We start from the raw sequence: 20,464 nt of genomic DNA, 5'->3' as shown, positions 1-20,464 counted from the left end.
TATGTATGGGCTGATAAGAGTGATTCCTTTCTCAAAAGGGGGGAAAGGAGAGCAACTTTACAGTGGAGAAACCTAGCAAAAGCTACTGCAACCAGATTATTGAGCTTAATATCATCAGTGATAAGTCATGCTGACAATTTGTACCTTTGATATGATCTGATGAGATGGTTATTTCACCTCTGTGATTGTTCTCCTAAAACAAATAACCCTAGTCCAGCCATAAGAAAAACATTCTATAATAGATCCTCTCCTAAAACAAAAGTTTAAGAAAATAATATTAAGGCACTCCTAATTCAAGTACATGCCATTTGACTTCTTTTAACTTGTAGCAATTGTAGCACAATCCTGGAATGACCACAGTCAAAAGATGTAGCAGGGATTGAACCACTTGAGTTGTTTTTCCAACAGCAGAGTGTTCATGTGGTGTGAGAGGCTAGGAATGTGGTTGCTGAATTATGGAAGATACACATGTAGCCAATTAGATGAGTAAAGTTGAATGAATGAACTCTTGGCAGCTAAAACAAACAAAAACAAAAACTCAAAACCCAAGACCAACAACGACGAAACAAAAACCTGTAAGAAGCAAAAGTTAAAGATTCCACAGTTATTTCCAGTAGCTGGTTCTGAAGGCACTTACTATTTTGCGGGGGGAGGGCATATCGTCTACCACATCTGACATTTTTGTTCCCTTGGCCTGATTTCAAATGTATTCTATCAACTTTAAGTGGGGTTTTATTTTGTTTTGTTTTGTTTGTTAAACATAACTCTCTTAGTTACTGTAATATGATCTATTGGACTTAAATGAACCCCTGAAACTAAAACTGTGACTTTGTTTTTACTGAAATCTGACACCCAAAGGAAGGTGATAAAGACTGAAAAGACAGGCAATTTATTATCAGTAGATAAATCAGAGACTTCATAATGGTCTTTAATTCGTTAAGTGTATACAGATTTTAAGAGTTTGATGCAGATACTAAAGCTTAGAAGACTGTTTCTGTTCTGAAATCCTTTATAGTTCCACCTAGTATTAAAGGAGGGAATGTCACCACAGAGATATCAGCATTGATCAACAGCATAATTAAACTGGAATGTGAAACACGAGGACTGCCAATGCCTGCTGTTACTTGGTATAAGGATGGCCAACCAGTCATATCCAGCTCACAAGCACTTTATGTTGATAAAGGACAATTTCTTCATATCCCTCGAGCACAGGTCTCTGATTCAGCAACATATTCATGTCGTGTAACCAATGTTGCTGGAACTGCTGAAAAGTCATTCCATGTGGATGTCTATGGTAAGGCAAAAATATGTGCTTTAATCATATACCTTTCTATGTTTTTAAATATGCCAACATCTAATTCATTTACTGACATAGCCCTGGAGGTTTAATCATTTTCAAAATGCATGGATATGAAGTGGAAGAGTTGTGCCATGATTTAGAAAAAATATTTTTAAAGCTACAGTTAGCAGCAAGTGGTCCATTTATTTGCCCAACCATTTCCCCGTGGCACATGGGACATCTAGACCATTTGGTTTTGATGGAGAAGGTAAAGTAGCTGTTAGGACTAAGTAAGTATTTACCATTTGTAAACCAGACACAGTACAAAGCATCCCACAATATTTAGGATAGTTGCATATCAGCTAGCCCAAGAAATTCTTCCCTTAATGCTTAGAAGGAGTCAGACATATAAGTAGTTTCTATGGTCAAACTACATGAAAAAAAAAATCCCTTTTATTTCATTAGGATTTCAAAGATGCCTGAACTATTACTTTTTTCTACCTAGTTCCTCCAATGATTGAAGGTGACTTGGGCGCACCTCTGAATAAGCAAGTTGTTATTGCTCATTCGCTGACACTAGAGTGTAAAGCTACTGGCAACCCTCCTCCAGTTCTGACCTGGTTGAAAGATGGCGTACCTGTGAAAGCCAGTGACAACATCCGTACAGAAGGTGGTGGGAAGAAATTAGAAATCATGAGTGCCCTGGAAGCCGATCGGGGACAGTATGTATGTGTGGCTACCAGTGTGGCAGGAGAAAAGGAAATCAAATACGAAGTTGATGTCTTAGGTAAATAAAGATGCCACAATCTGGATTCCAGGTTCATAGCAAAACCTGACCATTTTATTAAATGCTTTTTTGGTTGTAGAACAATAAACCAATCTTAGAGAAGATTCAGTTGTCTGTTCAACTCTGGACTGCACATTACTAACTGGTGGATTTATTACTAGAATCCCAAGATCTAAGAGCTTACATAAATCTTCCACTGATTCTGATAGATAGACTTTGTATTTCTAAGTACATTGATGCATTTTATATCTATGACAAGTCTGATTGCAGTGAGTGATTACATGGTCCTCTGTCATGAGCACAATGATGGACAACAGGAAACTTAGTCTCTGGGCCTTGGGAAGTAATCTTGCAATGTCTTTAGTCTCTATTTCACTATAAATTGAAGACTTTTTGAGCAGAGGTCCAATTTTTGAGGTTCCCTTCTCTTATTATTATGAAAATAAGCAACATAAAATATGAGCCAACTTTATATTCAGATGGCCTCAGCAGCACCAGAGTGCTAGATTGACAAAAATCCACAGCATGTCAAATACATTCTTTGATTCTAGCAAGTATGTATGATAAAATATATTTTAAATTTCAAATCCCCTTCATATATCAAATTCTTATGATACTTGTCAGCCTTCTAAACTGCAATTTAGTATTACTTAAAATGGTGGTGTATTTTTCCTGGTGTACATTTCTTGTTATGTTACATCTCTGTTGTTTTCTAGTGCCACCAGCTATAGAAGGAGGAGATGAAACATCTTACTTCATTGTGATGGTTAACAACTTACTGGAGCTCGATTGTCAAGTGACAGGCTCTCCCACACCAACTATCATGTAAGGGTTTTGGTATGTCTTCTAAATACCTCCCGTTTCTTTGAGTGTTTTGGAACTATCTTGAAAAAGGTTCTATGTCATTAAAACGTGGCCATATAAAATAATATTGTTTATGTTCCTCTTTTAAAAGACATACTCGATATACAAGGCAACTTTTGCTTAATAATCACACAGCCCCTGAACCTGTTCAATCAAAGGAATTCCACTTATGCCTAGAAATTACGTTTTCAGTTCATAGAGCTAGATTTGTTAAGCAGTACCTGTCAGATCTTCTTGAGGCACTGAAATGTTTAATGAATGACTAAATAAAAAGAAGTTTACTGAACACATTAGGGAAATAGAGAAAGTTACCATGCATATAAGTTCACCAATTCTTTTTTTTTTTTTCATTCCTTTATTCACAAAGCATTTCATGAATACTTACCTTTCATTTCCAAGGTGCAGGATATGCAAAGGATCAGTCAACTAAGAGAATAAAACATGTTGACATATGATTATGAAGTAAAATGGGAAGTGATAACTCATGATTAATGAAAAAATATAATGCTATATGATTTGAAGATTTTATTTTACAGTTGCTTTAGGACTATGTTCACTTTGCTGGTTAATATTACTTAAACATTTGAAGTGAATACTATTTAGGGGCTTTCACCTCTGTTTCCTCAGCATTATTAGAAGAATGAGGAAAACACATAGCTACTGGGGTTCCAACAATATGCCAACTTCTGTGTTGGGCCAGGTTTGCTTTTTTCTTTTCTTAATTATAGTTCATTTTATAGTGTGGACCAACAGGGAATTAGGCAAATACACAATTAAGAATTTACATATCTATGTATGTATAGAAACATTTAATATATAGATAAATCTAGTTCTTCCAAGATATACACACACACGTATCTTCTAGGAATTAAGTTATTTAAAATACATCTCCAGACTTCTTTTTACCTTGTTTCTGTAGGTGGCTAAAGGATGGCCAGCTAATTGATGAAAGGGATGGATTCAAGGTTTTGCTAAATGGACGCAAATTGGTTATTGCCCAGGCTCAAGTTTCAGATACAGGCCTTTATCGTTGTGTGGCGACAAACATTGCTGGTGACCGCAAGAAGGAATTTGAAGTTACTGTTCATGGTATGCTGCAGAAAGGACAAGAGTATTACATTTAAAATTAACTTATGCATTGGGTCATTATTTAATTCAAATTCGCTCATGAATCTGGATAAACCTTGAGTTGTGGAAAGCAATATAAAGGCTGTGAATTTGAGTTTTAAAATGGCACATTAATCTTAAGGCACTTTACTAACACAGAGCCTTAACAAAGAAGCCTGTGTGAAGTAATATAAACAATTCAAATATTAGAAAGTGTATTCTACATAGAATGCCAGGGTCTGAGGAATGAGACCAAATAAGATAGAATAGGCAGCAAGCAAATTCCAAGGAAAGGGATTGTGTTGGCTCTCCAGGATTCAGCCAAAACAGGAGGGAGTGTGAATAAAGACATTTCCAGAAATGGAGGCTAAGGATGTTATGCAGGATCCAGGGCCCATTGGGACATTCACAGAACTAGCCCAGAAGAATCAGAACCATTAGTGTAATGATAGAGACAACACTCTGACAGGGTATTATGTGTCTCACTTGCCTGCAGACCTTGGGAATGGAGGGACTGCCGCGAGAAGCTGGGAGCCATTTAGAAGCCCCAGCAGAGGTTTCTATGAACATCAACATTTCCCCCTCTGTCCATGCAGAATTTTTTCCTGCTTTTTTAGTCCTGTGATGAAATATAGCTAACCCTCTTTCTCAGCCTCAATTCCAATTCCTAAGGGAGGGAATCTGGCAGGCCCAGTTTAGATCAAGTTACCACTCTGTATTCATTCAGCCCTGCTGGAGTCAGAGTCATACAGTATAAATATAGGTAGAGGAAACCCACTCTGATTTAATGAAGTGGTTTTAGAGAAAAAGAGGATCATAACAGATTAGGGAAAACATACCAAAAGGTATAAGCCAAGCATACATGTTGCTATAAATACATCTTGTTCTTTTTTTTTTTTTAAGATTTTATTTATTTATTCATGAGAGACACAGAGAGAGAGAGAGAGAGAGGCAGAGACACAGGCAGAGGGAGAAGCAGGCTCCACGCAGGGAGCCTGATTGGGACTCGATCCCAGGACTCCAGGATCATGCCCTGGGCCAAAGGCAGGCGCTAAACCACTGAGCCACCCAGGGATCCCCACATCTTGTTCTTCAAAGAATTCGAAATTCATACTTAGGAAATAAGTCATCTAAAATTGTTGAAAACTATAAATTAAATGCATGGGATAAAATTATTTCATTGTTTCTTAAAATAGGAATTTTCCCTTTGCTAAATGTTAAAGTTTCAGGTTCTCACATCCAGATTTTTAAGTATTTGATCTCACTGATTATGGTTTGTGTTCCCTCCTGCTCTCACTCTGTCCTACCATCCCTTCCTGCTTTCCTTCCTTCATTTCTTAACTCTAGTTCCTCCAACAATCAAATCCTCAGGCCCTTCTGAGAGAGCCATAGTGAAATATAAGCCTATCACCTTGCAGTGCATTGCCAATGGTATTCCAAATCCATCTATTACATGGTTAAAAGATGGCCAACCTGTGAACACTGCCCAGGGAAACCTTAAAGTAAGTATAAATATTACTAAGCCCCAAATGTGTAATTATAAAAATCTTCCCAGAGCTATCACATTCTTCTTTCCTAATTGTAGATTTTTCCTGTTGGACACATTTTACAGAAAGTTATTAAAACAGTATGTGTTTCCCTTAGATTTTTTTAGAATTTAACTTAATATTTTGATTTGAAGAGTAGAATTAATTAAATACTAATGATACTAACAATGATAATTTTAATGTATTGGTTGGTATTTTTATTACTTTGATTAATGCCTATTTTAACTATTGAAAGCCTCAGAAAACTGACCTTAATGAAATGGAGATAAGTAATCTACCTGATAAAGAGTTCAAATAATGGTCATAAAGATGCTAACTGAATTCAGGAGAAGAAGGGGTGAATATAGAAATGCAACAAAAGATAGAAAATATAAGAAAGTACCAAACAGAAGTCACAGAGCTGAAGAATACAATAAATAAACTGAAAGAATACACTAGGGGGTTCAACAGCTGATTAGATGAAGCAGAAGGTTAGACCAGTGACCTGGAAGACAGAGCAGTGGAACTCACCCAAAGAGAGCAGCAAAAAGAAAAAAGAATTCTGGAAAAAAAAAAAAAAAGATAGCTTAAGGAACCTCTGAGGCAGCATCAAGTAGAATAACATTCACGTTATATGGATTCCAGAAAGGGAAGAGAAAGAGAAAAGGACAGAAAACACATTTCAAGAAATAATGGCTGAAAACCTCCCTAAACTGGGGAAGGAAACACACCAGGTCCAAGAAACAGAGAGGATTCAAAATAAGATGAACCCAAAGAGATCACAGGAAGAGACATTATCATTAAAATGTAAAAAGTTAAAGATAAGAATATCTTAAAAGCAGCAAGAGAAAAGCCATTTGCTAGGTGCAAGGGAACCCCGCCCTCATAAGACTGTCAGCTGATTTTTCAGCAGAAACCTTGCAAGCTGGAAGAGAATGGCATGATATATTTTAAGAGCTGAAAGAAAAAGAAAACAACAAAACTCCCAACCACGAATACACTACCTGGCAAGATTATTGTTCAGAATTGAAGAAGAATAAAGAGATTTTTAGATAAACAAGAGGTAATAGAATTTATCATCACTAAACTGGCCCTACAAGAAATGTTAAAGGGACTTCTTTAAGTGGAAAAAAAAAGGCACTAACTAGTAATAAGAAAACATATGCAAGTAAAATTGTCACTAATAAAAGTAAATATATAATAAAGGTAAATAAATATGTAGTAAAGGTAGTGGGTTAATTACTTATAAAGCCAGCATGAAGACAAAAATCAAAAGTAGTAAAATTAGCTATAAACACAATAAATAGTTGAGGGACACACAAAATAAAAGAATGTAAAATGTGACATCAAAAATATAAAACATTGTGGGGAGTAAAAATGTAGAGTTTTAGAATGCATTCAAACTTAAGTTGCTATCAATTTAAAATAGACTGTCATTATAGACTGTTTTATGTGTGTGTGTGCATATGTACATAAATGTGTGTGTGTGTATATATATATTTTTTCTTTATATACATATAGTAGATACACAAAAGATAATGAGAAAGTAATCTAAATATAACACTAAAGAAAGTCATCAAACCATTAGGGAAGAAAGCAAGACAAGAGGAAGGGAATAGAGAGAAACTACAAAAACAGTCAGAAAACATTTAACAGTTTGGCAATAAGCATACACTTATCTAAAATTTATTAGGGATGGGGGGCACATTGCTTTCATATTTTTAAAAAATTAATCTTTCTGTTGTAGTTGATATACAATGTTACTTTAGTTTCAGGTATACAACTATGTCATGATTATAGTGATTCAAAACCTCTGCGCATTATGCTACCCTCACCACAAGTGTAGCTATCATCTGTCACCATATAATGCTATTACAATACCATTGATTATATTGCCTATTCAATAATTACTTTAGATAATTGGACCAAATTCTCTAATCAAAAATGTACAGTAGCTAAATGAATAAAGCAAGCAAAACAAGATTTATCTGTATGCTGCCTATAAGAGACTCAATTCAGATGTAAGGACACATACACACTGAAAGTGAAGGGGTGGTAAAATATATTCCATGAAAATGGAAACAATAAGAAAGCTGGTGAAGTTATACTTGTATCAGACAAAATAGACTTTGAAACAAAGACTATAGTAAAAGATAAAGAAGGACATTATATAATCATAAAAGCCATTGCATAATCATTGCACAATGATACAGGAAGAAGATATAACATTTATAAATATATATGCACCCCACATAGAAGCACAAAAAATATACAAAGGAAGTATTAATAGACCTACAGAGATTAACAGCAATACAATAATAGAGAGGGACTTCAATATCCCACTTACATCAATGAATAGATCACCCAGACAGAAAGTCAATAAAGAAATATCAGTATTAAACAACATGTTAGATCAGATCTACTTAATAAATATGTGCAGAATATTCTATCCCAAAGCAGCAGAATACACATTCTTCTTATATGCATGTGAAACATTCTCCAGGATAGATCACATGTTAGGCCACAAAACAAGTGTCGATAAATTTAAGAAGATTAAAATCATATCAAGAATAGTTTCTGACCACTATCCTGTGAAACTAGAAAAATAATTACAAGAATAATACTGGAAAAATAACAAATATATGAATATTAATTAAACATGTTAATGAACAATAAGTCAACAAATAAATCAAAAGGGAAATAAAACAGTAAAATAACTAAGAAAATTAAAATGGAAATACAACATACCAAAATCTATAGATTGCAGCAAAAGTCATTCTAAGAGGGAAGAGCATTGAGATATAGACTTAGCTCAAGAAACAAGAAAATTTTCTAATAAATCTAACTTTTCACCCAAAGAAACTAGAAAAAGAACAAAGTCTAAATTTAGGAAAAGGAAGTAAATAATAAAGATCAAAGCAGAAATAAGTGAAATAGGGACTTAAAAAAAAGGAAAGATTAATGTAACTGAAAGATGATTCTTTGAAAAGACAAGCAAAACTGACAAAACTTAGCTAGCTAGACTCACCAAAAACAATACAGAAATGGATCAAATAAATAAAATCAGAAATAAAGAGGTTACAACTGATACCACAGAAATACAAAAGATCATAAGAAGCTACTATAAACAGATATTTACCAACAAATTGGACAACCTATAAGGAAAAAATAAATTCCTAGAAGCATACAATCTTCGAAGAATAAATCATGAATAGAAAAACTGAATAGACCAATTACTAGAGTAAATTAATAATCAAAAAAATTACCGACCAAAAAAGTCTAGGACCAGATGGCTTCACTGGTAAATTCTAGCACACATTCAAAGAAGATTTAGGGATGCCTGAGTGGCTCAGCAGTTGAGTATCTGCCTTTGGCTCAGGGTGTGATCCTGGAATCCCAGAATCAGGTCCCACATCAGGCTTCCTGCATGGAGCCTGCTTCTCCCTCTGCCTGAGTCTCTGCCTCTCTGTGTGTGTGTCTTCCATGAATGAATAAATAAAATCTTTTAAAAAAAAAAAGGAAGATTTAGTACCTATCCTCTAACTCTTCCAACAACTCGAAGAAGAGGGAACATTTCCAAATTTATTTTTCAAGGCCAGCATTACCCAGATACTGAAACCAGACAAGGACACCACAAAAAACAAACCAACAACAACAGAATTTTGAGCCAATATCCCTGATGAACATAGATACAAAATCCTCAACAAAACATTAGCAAACCAAATTTAACAATACATTAAAAGGATCATACACCATGATTAAGTGGAATTTACTCCAGGGATGTAATCATGTTTCCATATTCACGAATCAACCAACGTAAATACACCACATTAATGAAATGAAGGATAAAAATAATATGATCATCTCAAGAGAAAATACATTTGACAAAAGTCAACATCCATTTATGGTAAAAATCCTCAACAAAGTGGGTATAGATGAAACATACCTCAACATAATTAAGGCCATATATGACAAACTCACAGGTAATCAATCTCATATTCAGTGGTGAAAAGCTGAACACTTTTTCTCTAAGATCAAAAGCAAGACAAATATTCCCACTCTCACCACTTTTATGGAACATAGTATTGGAAGTCCTATTGAGAGCAATTAGGCAAGAAAAAGAAATGAAGGCATCCAAATTGAAAAGGAAAATGTAAAGCTGTCATTATTTGCAGACAATATGATTTTATATATTAAAAAATCCTGGGACACCGGGTGGCTCAGTGGTTGAGCGTCTGCCTTCGGCTCAGGACATGATCCTGGGTCCCAGAATCAAGTCCCACATTGGGCTCCTGGTGGGGAGCCTGCTTCTCCCTTTGCTTATGTCTGCCTTGCTCTGTGTGTCTCTCATGGATAAATAAATAAAATCTTTTTTAAAAGTCCTATAGACTTCATGAAAAATTTGTAGAACTAATAAATGAAGTCAGTAAAGTTGCAGGGTACAAAACCAATATACAAAAATTGGTTGCATTTCTATACACTAACAAACTATCAGAAAGAGAAAAAAATCTCCCCCACCCTCAAAAAGAAAACAATCCCATTTAAAATTGCATTAAAGAAATTTAGCCAAGGAGGTGGAAGTAAGTGAAAGTCTTGGGCACTAGAAAATATGACAGTGATGAAAAAAATTAAAGGAGACACAAATAAATGGAAAGGTATCCCATGCCCATGAATTGGAAGAATTAATCTTGTTATATGTTCCTATTACCCAAAGCAGTCTATAGGTTCAATGCAATTCCTATCAAAATTCGAATGGCATTTTCCACAGAAATAGAACAAACAATCCTAAAATTTGTGTGGAACCGCAAAAGACCCCAAGTAGCCAAAGCAGTTTTGAGAAAGAAAAAATCTGGAGGCATCATACTGTTTTCATACTGTACTACTAAGCTGCAGTAATCAAAAACAGTTTGGTATTGGCATAAAAACAGATCAATGGAATGGAATAGAGAGCCCAGAAATAAACCTAAATACATATGGTTAATTAATTTTTAAAATATTTTATTTATTTATTCATGAGAGACACACACACACAGAGGCAGAGACATAGGTAGAGGGAGAAGCAGGCTCCATGCAAGGAGCCCAACGTGAGACTCGATCCTGAGACTCCAGGACCACGCCCTGGGCCAAAGGCAGGCGCTAAACTGCTGAGCCACCCAGGGGTCCCCAGTTAACTAATTTATGACAAAGAAGGCAGGAATATACAACGGGGAAAGGATGCTCTCTTAAATAAATGACGTTGGAAATATTGGACAGTCACATGCAAAAGAATAAACCAGAACACTATTTTTTTAAGAATTTATTTATTTATTTATTCATGAGAGACATACAGAGAGAGGCAGAGACATAGAAAGAGGGAGAAGCAAGTTCCATGCAGAGAGCCCGATGCAAGGCTCAATCCTGGGACTCCAGGATCACGCCCTGAGCCAAAGGCAGACCCTCAACCACTGAGCCACCCAGGTATCCCAACCAGAACACTATCTTAAACCATATGCAGAAATCAGCTCAAAATAGATTAAAGACTTGAATATAGAACCTGAAACTACAAACTCCTTAGAAGAAAACATAGATAGTAAGCTTTCTGATAACATTGGCATTGATTTTTTAGATCTGACTCCCAAATCAAAGGCAACAAAGACAAAAATAAGTGGGACTAAATCAGTCCAAAAAGTTTCTACACAGGAAGGGAAACAACCAATAAAATAAAAAGGCAACCTATTAAATGAGGGAAAAAATTGTAAATCATATATCATATGAGGGGTTAATATCCAAAGTATATAAAGAGCTCAACTCAATAGCAAAAAAACAAGCAATCTGATTTTTTTTTAAATAGGCACAAGATATAACTAGACATTTTTCAAAGACATATAGATGTTCAATAGGCACATGGAAAAATATTTAATATTTAAATATCAATAACTATTAGGAAAATGCGTATCAAAAGCACAAGGTATCACGTCACACCTGTTTGAAGCCTATTATCAAAAAGATATGAAATAACAAGTGTTGATGAGGATGTGGAGAAAAGAGAACACTTGTGTTCTGTTGGTGGGAATGTACACTAGTGCAACCACTATGGAAAACAGTATGGAGTTTCCTCAAAAAATAAAAATCAGAGGCACCATATGATTTAGCGATTCCATTTCGGGGTATTTATGCAAAGGACTTGAAAACACTAACTCGAAAAGATCTGTGCACAAACATGTTCATTGCAGCATTATTTATAATGGTCAGATATTGAAACAACAAAACTGTTCATCAGTAGATGAATGAATAAAGAAGATGTGATATACACACAAAGTGGAATACTACTCAATCATAAAAAGGAGAATGAAGTCTTGCCCTTTGTGACATTAGGCCAATTGAAATAAGTCATACAGATAAATGCAATGTGATTTCATTTCTATATAGAATCTAAAAAACAAAAGAAACAAAACTCATAGATACACATGGAACAGATTGGTGGTTGCCAGAGGGGAAAGGGGTTGACAGCTGGGCAAAATAGGTAAAGATGGTCAAGAGGTATTAATTCCCAGATATTAAATAAATAAATCATGGGGATGTAATTACAGTGTAGTGGCTTTATTCAATAACATTGTATTGCACAGTTCAAAGTTAACAAGAGAGTAAATCTTAAAGGTTCTCAGCATGAGGAAAAAAATTTGTAACTTTATATGATAACTAGACTTGTGATGATCACTTTGCAGAGTGTACAAATATTGAATTATGTTGTACACTTGAAACTAATATATGCCAATTTTACCTCCAAAAATAAATTGAAAAAGATAAAGTGTAGATGTGTGGAAATCAATTAGGATTATTCATCTAGGAGAGAAAGAATATTGAAATTTGAACTTGCATTCTGACCATGAGGATGAGAATATATGGACATATTTGAGAATTATTGTTTCAGTCATTAGGACTCAATGATAAATTAGATATGAAATTTGAGGGAGCAGGATATCGCAAGCAAAACTTGGGGAATCTAACCTACACAAATGCATATAATATGATGCCATCCTGTGAGATGGGAGACTTTGCAGGACAACCCATTGAGGGGAAAATACTGGATTTAATACTGGATTTAGACTTTTGGAGGTTAAGTTGGCTTTGAAATTAAGTGAAGATTGGGTAGACCATGGAATATATGCTCCTGGAGCTCAAAGGGGAGCTCTGGCTAGAGATACTGACACATAGATGATATTTGAAACCATATACATAAATGAGTTAATCTAAGGGGAGAGTAAAGAGTAGGAAAAAATAGAAGAGAGAACTGACCTAGTTCAGAGTCTTAAAAAATTATGGCATTTAAAGTACACGTGCAGCAGTCTAGAAGTGAATATTAATGTACGAATGTGCTACTTAATGAGTTTAGTACAATGTGGCTGGAGAATAGGTCAAGTGGGAGTTTATTTGGGAATATATGGAGAGTAGATCATTTGGGGTCAGAATGTGGTAAGCCTGGAGGGCTATGCTAAGTTCTGATTTCATTCTGGGCAAAGTGGGAAGCTGTGAGTGAGCTTTGAAGGGGAACTGGTAAAAGGATCAAATTTGCATTTTAGACAAATTATTCTGGCAGTAGTATATAAGATAGATTAATAGTTTGGGAGGTTGGAGACACTGGAATATAAATTAAGAAACTATTATAATCCCACAGTGGTTGTGAGAATGGAAAGTAGAGGATCTGAAAAACCTAGCGTAGTATAATTAATAGAGTCAGAATGGGCTCTGAAATCAAGATGACTTGGAGAAGAGTAGTGCCATTAAACAAGATTGGAAACATGCAATGAAAAGTAGGCCTGGAGATACAAGGAAACGGTTATAAGCTTTATTTTGGATGTGTTAAATTTCATGTGCTAACTGGCCCAGCAGATAGCTGGAACAGCGAGTGTGGAACTTGGGAGAGAAATTGAGGCCAGTACTATAAATTTTGGAGTCTACACAGGATTCTTCACTGAAGCCATGAATTTGGATGAAAACTATCAGAAAGCTGAGTTTTATGTTTATGGGACAGGAGGAAGCCGATTCTGTAATCTTCTAAGAAAGTCAGAGATTGGGAACTGAGGACATTTTTGTATCTTCAGCACCCAGAGAGTAGAGTGATTCTGGAGTAGGTGGCCATAATGTCAAATGCTGTAGATGGTGAAAGAGAGTATGAGTTTACTACATAAGCTGCTGGATACCATGTTTAAAGGTTACAGGTAATCTCTGAATAATTGGTTTCAAAGAATAACCACTGGACTGCTAGTTCCAAAATGGTAGAGGCTAGTTGCAATAAGTTTAAGAGAGAAATGAGGACAGTCAGGAAGAAATTTATCTGCATTTCCATTACTCCTATTTATAATTTTTATTGTTTTCTGGCCCCCGTGATCATTTGATCAATGAAGATTGTTTTTTAAAACTATTTATGAAGTGTTATATAAATGTGACCATGTTTTTCTTTAAGTAGCTTAAATTTTCATCACATATCTCATAGGGCAGTGCTAAAGTCTCGTTCAGTGATGTTTTATGACTGTACCAGCAGGTTGGCCTTAGGTTATTTTAATTTGTGTTTTCCAATGAATAAGAAAAGTTTTTCAGTCACATCAGTCTTTTTTTGCACAATGAAGTGATCTGGTTCTAATCTATAGAGATGATTAAGATACTGACATAAAAATATAATTATATGGTATAAATTTAAATGAGCTTCTCTATCTCAGCAATTATCTTCAAGTCCAGTGTAAAATACAAAATGCTGCTATGCTTTCTGGTCCCAATTAGACACAGTCTTCTGGTCGAGTTTTACAAATTGCTAAAGCCCTGATGGAAGATGCTGGAAGATACACATGTGTGGCGACCAATGCGGCGGGAGAAACACGGCAGCACCTTCAGCTACATGTGCATGGTAATGTCATTCCCATGTCTTAACAAAAGAATATTTCTGTGGCTTTTTTTTTTAACATGATGGCTCATTGAATTACAGTATAAAAGAAATAGGTATTTATTTTTATCTGAAAAAACTTTTTTCTTACATTATCATCATTATAATTGTTCATATTAAGTACTCAGTTTGTCAAGATATCTGTTACGATATTCGGGTTGTCAAATAGAATGTGCTAGAGCTCATAAATAAATAAACATACCTCCCTATGTTTTTAATGATTTGAATTCTGTTAACTAATAACTTTGTACAGATAACTTTTGTTGTAAAGATAGAGTTGCAGCGTTGTTCCTTAACATTTTCTGTGATTTTTCTTTCTTGCTTGTAAGAGGGAATTTCTAAGTAGAAACTATCCTTGTCTCAGGATCTTCTCTCATGTGCTTTAATCAAAAGTCTGGGTGGCCATGGATATCTCATGAATATTCTAGCTTATAGTAAGCTGAAAAGACTATTTGACCTTGAATGTGAGACTTCAGATCTCTGGAGTCTCATCAGGAAGAGTCAAGAATTCTAAGCTTGGACTTTCCTAGTTCAGCCAAATGTATTTGCAGAGAGCTATCCTCGATTTTTATACCTTATTGGTTTTTTCTAATCCTTGTGATTGCTTGGTAATCCTTCCTTCACTCATTCTTCATTGATTCATTCATTCATATACTCTACCTTTACTGCACAATTTAACCTAGAAGGATGCCCAAGCATCTAGCTTGATTCCAGTTATATTGTCAGTAAGCAATCAATAAATATTAACAAATGAAAAAGTAAATAGTAAGTGAATGAAAAAAATTAAATTGGACATTAAATTTAGTCTACTTCTTTAAATATTTTTTATAATGATTTTATTTATTTATTCATGAGAGACACAGAGAGAGAGGCAGAGACACAGGCAGGGGGAGAAGCAGGCTCCATGCAGGGAGCCCGATGTGGGACTCAATCCCGGAACTCCAGGATCACGCCCTGAGCCAAAGGCAGATGCTTAACCACTAAGCCATCCAGGCATCCCTATTTTATTTTATTTAAATCAACTAGTTAAAATATTCAGATCATAATGTCCTTAAATGTTTTTATTTATTTTTATTTTTTTAAAGATTGTATTTATTTGAGGGTGAGAAAGAGAACACAAGGAGGGGAGGGGCAGAGGGAGAGGGAGAGGGAAAAGCAAATTCCCCACGGGGCAGGAACCCGACTTGGGACTCTATCCCAGGACCCTGAGATCATGACCTGGGCCAAAGGAGATGTTTAACTGGCTGAGCCACCCAGGCACCCCCCTAAATGTTTTTAAAAAAACCATTTATTTTCCCCCTTTCCCCGAATGTGTACACCTAATTTAAGGATGTCATACACACAAACCATATTCCTCAAGAGAACTTTTATTTTTTCATTTAGTAATTAACTTAAAGACCAGTATCTGATTATAACTATCTTGAAATTGCTTTGCCTGAAATTGACCCTGCTGTCTCTTATGTTGCCTTGAATTTACCTTGTTCTTTATAAGGCCTTCTTTCTCTCCCTAGTGCTCCTTGGCAGCTATCTCCAGCACATTTTGAGATCTTCACTTCCATCTAAGACTGTGCTATGGAGGGGCTTCCTCTCCTTTCCCCATTTTCTTACCCTGAGGCTCCTTCTCTCCTTGTACAGGCTATTTCTCTTCTCCCCTCCAATAATTTCAGTCTTTATCTAGTCTCCATTGTTGGCTAAAAGGAAACAGCTGAGTAGGAGAGCAGGATATGCTGCAGTCATCACAGCCACCAGAGTCAGACCCATTGTGGTTGAAATTCTTTGTTAACCACTATCTGTGTAACCTTGAACAAACCATTTAATTTCTTTGAGTATCTGATTTGCAGAGTGCTTTTGAGGTTTTAAGATATTAGAAGCAAAACATTTCCCACTTTCAGGTGTTATCAAAAAAGGAAGAGTGTTTTTGTTCTCTAGACTGAATTAAAATATTAAATGAAGACTGTATACTGAAAACAGAGTATCTGTCTCTGGAGCTGGGAAGAACCAAACTTCAGTATTTGGGGCTCCCAAATTTCAGTGTTCATAAAAATTATATCTATAACATATTAAAAATATAGCTTCCTGGGCACAGTTCCAGATCTGAAACAGCATCTCTGATGCAAGTGGTCTGTACTCAGAGAAACATTGGCCCAGACTCTAAAAACTGGCTTAGAAACTAATGTAGTCAAGAATGATTGAAAACCAGAGTTCATAAAAGAAATCAAGGATCCCATCAAATACAAAGCAACAGGGATCCCTGGGTGGCGCAGCGGTTTGGCGCCTGCCTTTGGCCCAGGGCGCGATCCTGGAGACCCAGGATCGAATCCCACATCGGGCTCCCGGTGCATGGAGCCTGCTTCTCCCTCTGCCTGTGTCTCTGCCTCTCTCTCTCTCTCTCTCTCTCTGTGACTATCATAAATAAATAAAAAATTAAGAAAAAAAAAAGAAAATAAACAAGTCAAAGGAATTTGATGAGATTTACTCACATGTCAAATTAGTCCCTCTGTAGGAAAAAAGAACGTTTGAACACAAATAAAGATTTCATGTTGCCTTTAAAAAAAAAAAATACAAAGCAACAACAGAAACAAAAAACAGAGTTGATACCTAAGAAAACATAAGCCTATGAACCCACTGTCTGAATATGGTAACAAAATATATGTTAGCAGGGATCACAATTAAGGTACACATGTACATGAAAAATCATCAAAGAAAGAGGCAACAAGCTGGAAGACATCTGAGTTAATGTGAAAAGAAATAGAAGGTTAGTCATTGTAAGGATTTATTAAATGCTACCAAATTGGATGGAGAATATAAAACAGTCTTCTTGATACAAATCACAAATGGAACAAAGATAATATACATTATAGTATCTCAAAATGTTTTCTTTAATATGACATTGACTTGTCCAGATAATAGTTCATCAGTCTGAAAGGAGAAGAAATGATAAAGTGAACTTCTAATACTGAGTATGATCAACCTGAAGGGAAGTGTTTGGCTACTATACAAGAATCTGGACAGAAAGCTGACTTATCATCTTGGCCCTCCTGACAAGCAGTGTGTCACATTGGATGCAAATGGCTCCCAACTAGCTTCTGTCCCCTTCAATACTTGTATTAATAATTTTAGTGAGAATTGGAGATGTTAACAAAAAATATAGGAATGTCTAAGTATTAGTTGATCATAGATTTCAAAAAGAATTCAGAAGTTAAAATGGCAAGTTAACCTGATGCGAAAAACTACGTAAGAGTAGGGTTGAAGAAGAGTGGGTTAAAGACACCACACATTGAAATACTGGAGATGTCAATGGTTTTTTGTAATTACTATAGATATGATCATTCAATTTCATAATAAAGCTAATTAATTTTAGAAGTCAGTAATAGAAACTTACAGTACAAACAACGAGAAAGGAATTAGCCCTATTATATTTTTGCTCTCTGAATGCTTCTGAAGTATTGTATCAAGTCCTGGTACTATATTTTAAGAGGGACATTGAAAAATCTATAGAAAAGCAGCTATCATTTAATTTAGTTTCTTTATTAATTTATTTAACCAATCTTATACTTGCTTTCTATTCGAGGATTTGTTTTAATCCCAGTCTCTGTTGATGGGGTGACACATTCAGCAAATGAGTATTTACCGTAATTGTTCTCCAAATATATTAAATCCTAAGAAGTTCAGCTTTATAATTGTTTAATATTTTCCTTTCTTATAATAAAGACTGTAGATGCTTCCATTCTTTTCAAGCATGGAAAAAAGTGTTTTCAAAAAGGTGAAGTAAGGGTGGTTTGGCTCCTGGAAGACATAGAAGACTAAGTCATGATCATGAGGAGAGGGACATTCTTGTGATCCCCTACATTTCTTAGGTGGAGTTCTGTCCATTAGAGAAGGCAGAGACTCTCAGTAGGTGGTCCTTTTTGATCATCAAAGTTTCATAATTCTGAAAGTTCTAATTCTCTAAAACAAACTATGAAATTTTATCTAAACCTCAGATATTTGCCAAGTAAGACAGATGTTTCCACAAACAGATGATTACTTGGGGCCTAATGGCTCAAGCATTCATTACATCTGCACTTAATTATATCCCAGGGAAGATTAATCAAGGTGAAGCACCCAGAAGTGGCATATTGTGGTTAAAAGCATGGACTTTGAATTTGTATCCCTATACTGCCAAGTAATATCATGAGGACAACAGGCATAGAGGTTAACTCTTTAAATATGTTTTCTCATCTATAAAATGGGAAGGATAATGATACTACTATAATCAGAAGGTTGTAAGGATTGAATGAAAGACTATACATGCTTACAACTACAAGCTTAGCCTGATGCCTGATTTCTAGTTATCATCTGTAAATGGAAGCTTAACAACTGTTTTGGCCAAATGCATTGGCTTTTGGCCCTTCTCACAGCACCAACATTTTAACAAATATATCTGAAGTTTTGGTGCCTTTACTGTTGGCCAGGAACCATCTTGGGTCTGTATTAGTTGTCTGATAAAAACATTAGTAGAGCACCCCTTAGTTTAATTTTATTATTTTAACGTATTTGCTTGGCTAACATCTCCCAACACCCACTTAAAAAGGTTCTGTATTTTGCTTAATAGCTCACTTGTGACCTAAAGGAGACTTGGGAATATTGCAGGGAGATTTTTTTTTTCTTTTTTCTTTTCTTTTTTTTAATGGATCACTTCAGTTCAGAACTCTAGTATTGTCTTAGTATAAATAAATTTATTACTCACTATATCTTAATTTTGGTGGTTGGGTAGGATTAACTCACTTTTAAATCAGTTATATATTCAATCAAATTTAACCAGGATTTGAAAAAGTCAATTCATACCTGTGAGTAATTAAATTCATAGGTAAAAAAAAAATTCATAGGTAAAGTCTAGCCCGTGATATGTTCAGAAGTAGGTATTGTGGTTTTGGCATGGTAATCTACATGCAGCTTTTGGAAGAAGGACAACAGAGGAAAAAATCAACAAGTTGAATGGAATTCAACCTCTTGCTTGGAGTATGCAGACATTTATTATTAACATAAGATATTGTTACCTTACTAATGTTACTGTCTAAAACAGTGCTTACCTAAATTCAAAATTGCAAGATGATTCTTTTAAATGCTAGAAGATATATATATCACATCTTCTTTATCCATTCATCTGTTATTGGACACTTAGATTTTTTCCATATCTTGGCTATTGTGAATAATGCTGTAGTGAACACTGGAGGGCATATATGTCTTTGAGATAAATGTCTTTGAGATGCTATTTCATTTCCTCTAATTATATACCCAGAAGTGGGATTGCTGGATCATACAATAATTCTATTTGTAATTTTTTGAGGAGCCTCCATATTGTTTTCCATAATGGCTCTACCAATTTACATTTCTACCAAGAATGTACAAAGGTTCCTTTTTTCCCGCATCCTCACCAACACGCATTTTCTCTTTTGTTTTTTATAATAATCATTCTAACACGTGAGGTCATATTTCATTGTGTGTTTGATTTGCATTTCTCTGATGATGGGTTGTGTTGAGCACCTTTTCATGAACCTGTTGGTCACTTCTTAGTCTTTTTTTGGAAATATTTCTATTCATGTCCTTTACCCATTACTTGATTTGTTTTCTTACTGTTGAGTTGTGTTAAGTCTCTTATGTATTTCAAATATTAATCCTTTTTCAGATATATGGTTTGCAAATTTTTTCTTCCATTTAGTGCATTGCCATTTTCATTGTCAATTGTTTTCTTTGCTGTACAGAAGTTTTTTAGTTTGCTGTAGTCCCACTTTTTTATTTTGCTTTTGTTGTTTGTGACTTTAGTGTCATATCCCAAAATATTATTGCTAAAAATAATGTTAAGTATCTTTCCCCTTATGTTTTCTTCTAGGAGTTTTTGTGGTCTCAAGTCTTATATTTAAGGCTATAATCCATTTCATGTTAATTTTTGAGTACCACACTGTCTTGGTTACACTGATTTATTTTCATGTATTAAGCCAACC

The 20,464-nt window shown here is 35.2% G+C and overlaps 1 protein-coding gene across 1 annotated transcript in view; it reads left to right on the top strand.

Moving 5' to 3' along the window:
* HMCN1 (hemicentin 1) overlaps positions 1-20,464 on the top strand; it is a 460,089-nt gene that overhangs the window by 274,090 nt on the left and 165,535 nt on the right. Inside the window, exons 31-36 of the mRNA XM_072733161.1 lie at positions 1,016-1,294; positions 1,785-2,066; positions 2,783-2,891; positions 3,850-4,019; positions 5,385-5,539; positions 14,321-14,444. Coding sequence (XP_072589262.1) covers positions 1,016-1,294; positions 1,785-2,066; positions 2,783-2,891; positions 3,850-4,019; positions 5,385-5,539; positions 14,321-14,444 — 1,119 coding nt within the window. The remainder of the gene's footprint in view (positions 1-1,015; positions 1,295-1,784; positions 2,067-2,782; positions 2,892-3,849; positions 4,020-5,384; positions 5,540-14,320; positions 14,445-20,464) is intronic.

This window comes from Vulpes vulpes, chromosome 13, assembly GCF_048418805.1.
Source record: "Vulpes vulpes isolate BD-2025 chromosome 13, VulVul3, whole genome shotgun sequence".
NCBI classification, from domain to species: Eukaryota; Metazoa; Chordata; class Mammalia; order Carnivora; family Canidae; genus Vulpes; species Vulpes vulpes.
Note: the sequence above shows the minus strand (reverse complement) of the source record. Positions and strands in the feature narration are given on the sequence as shown.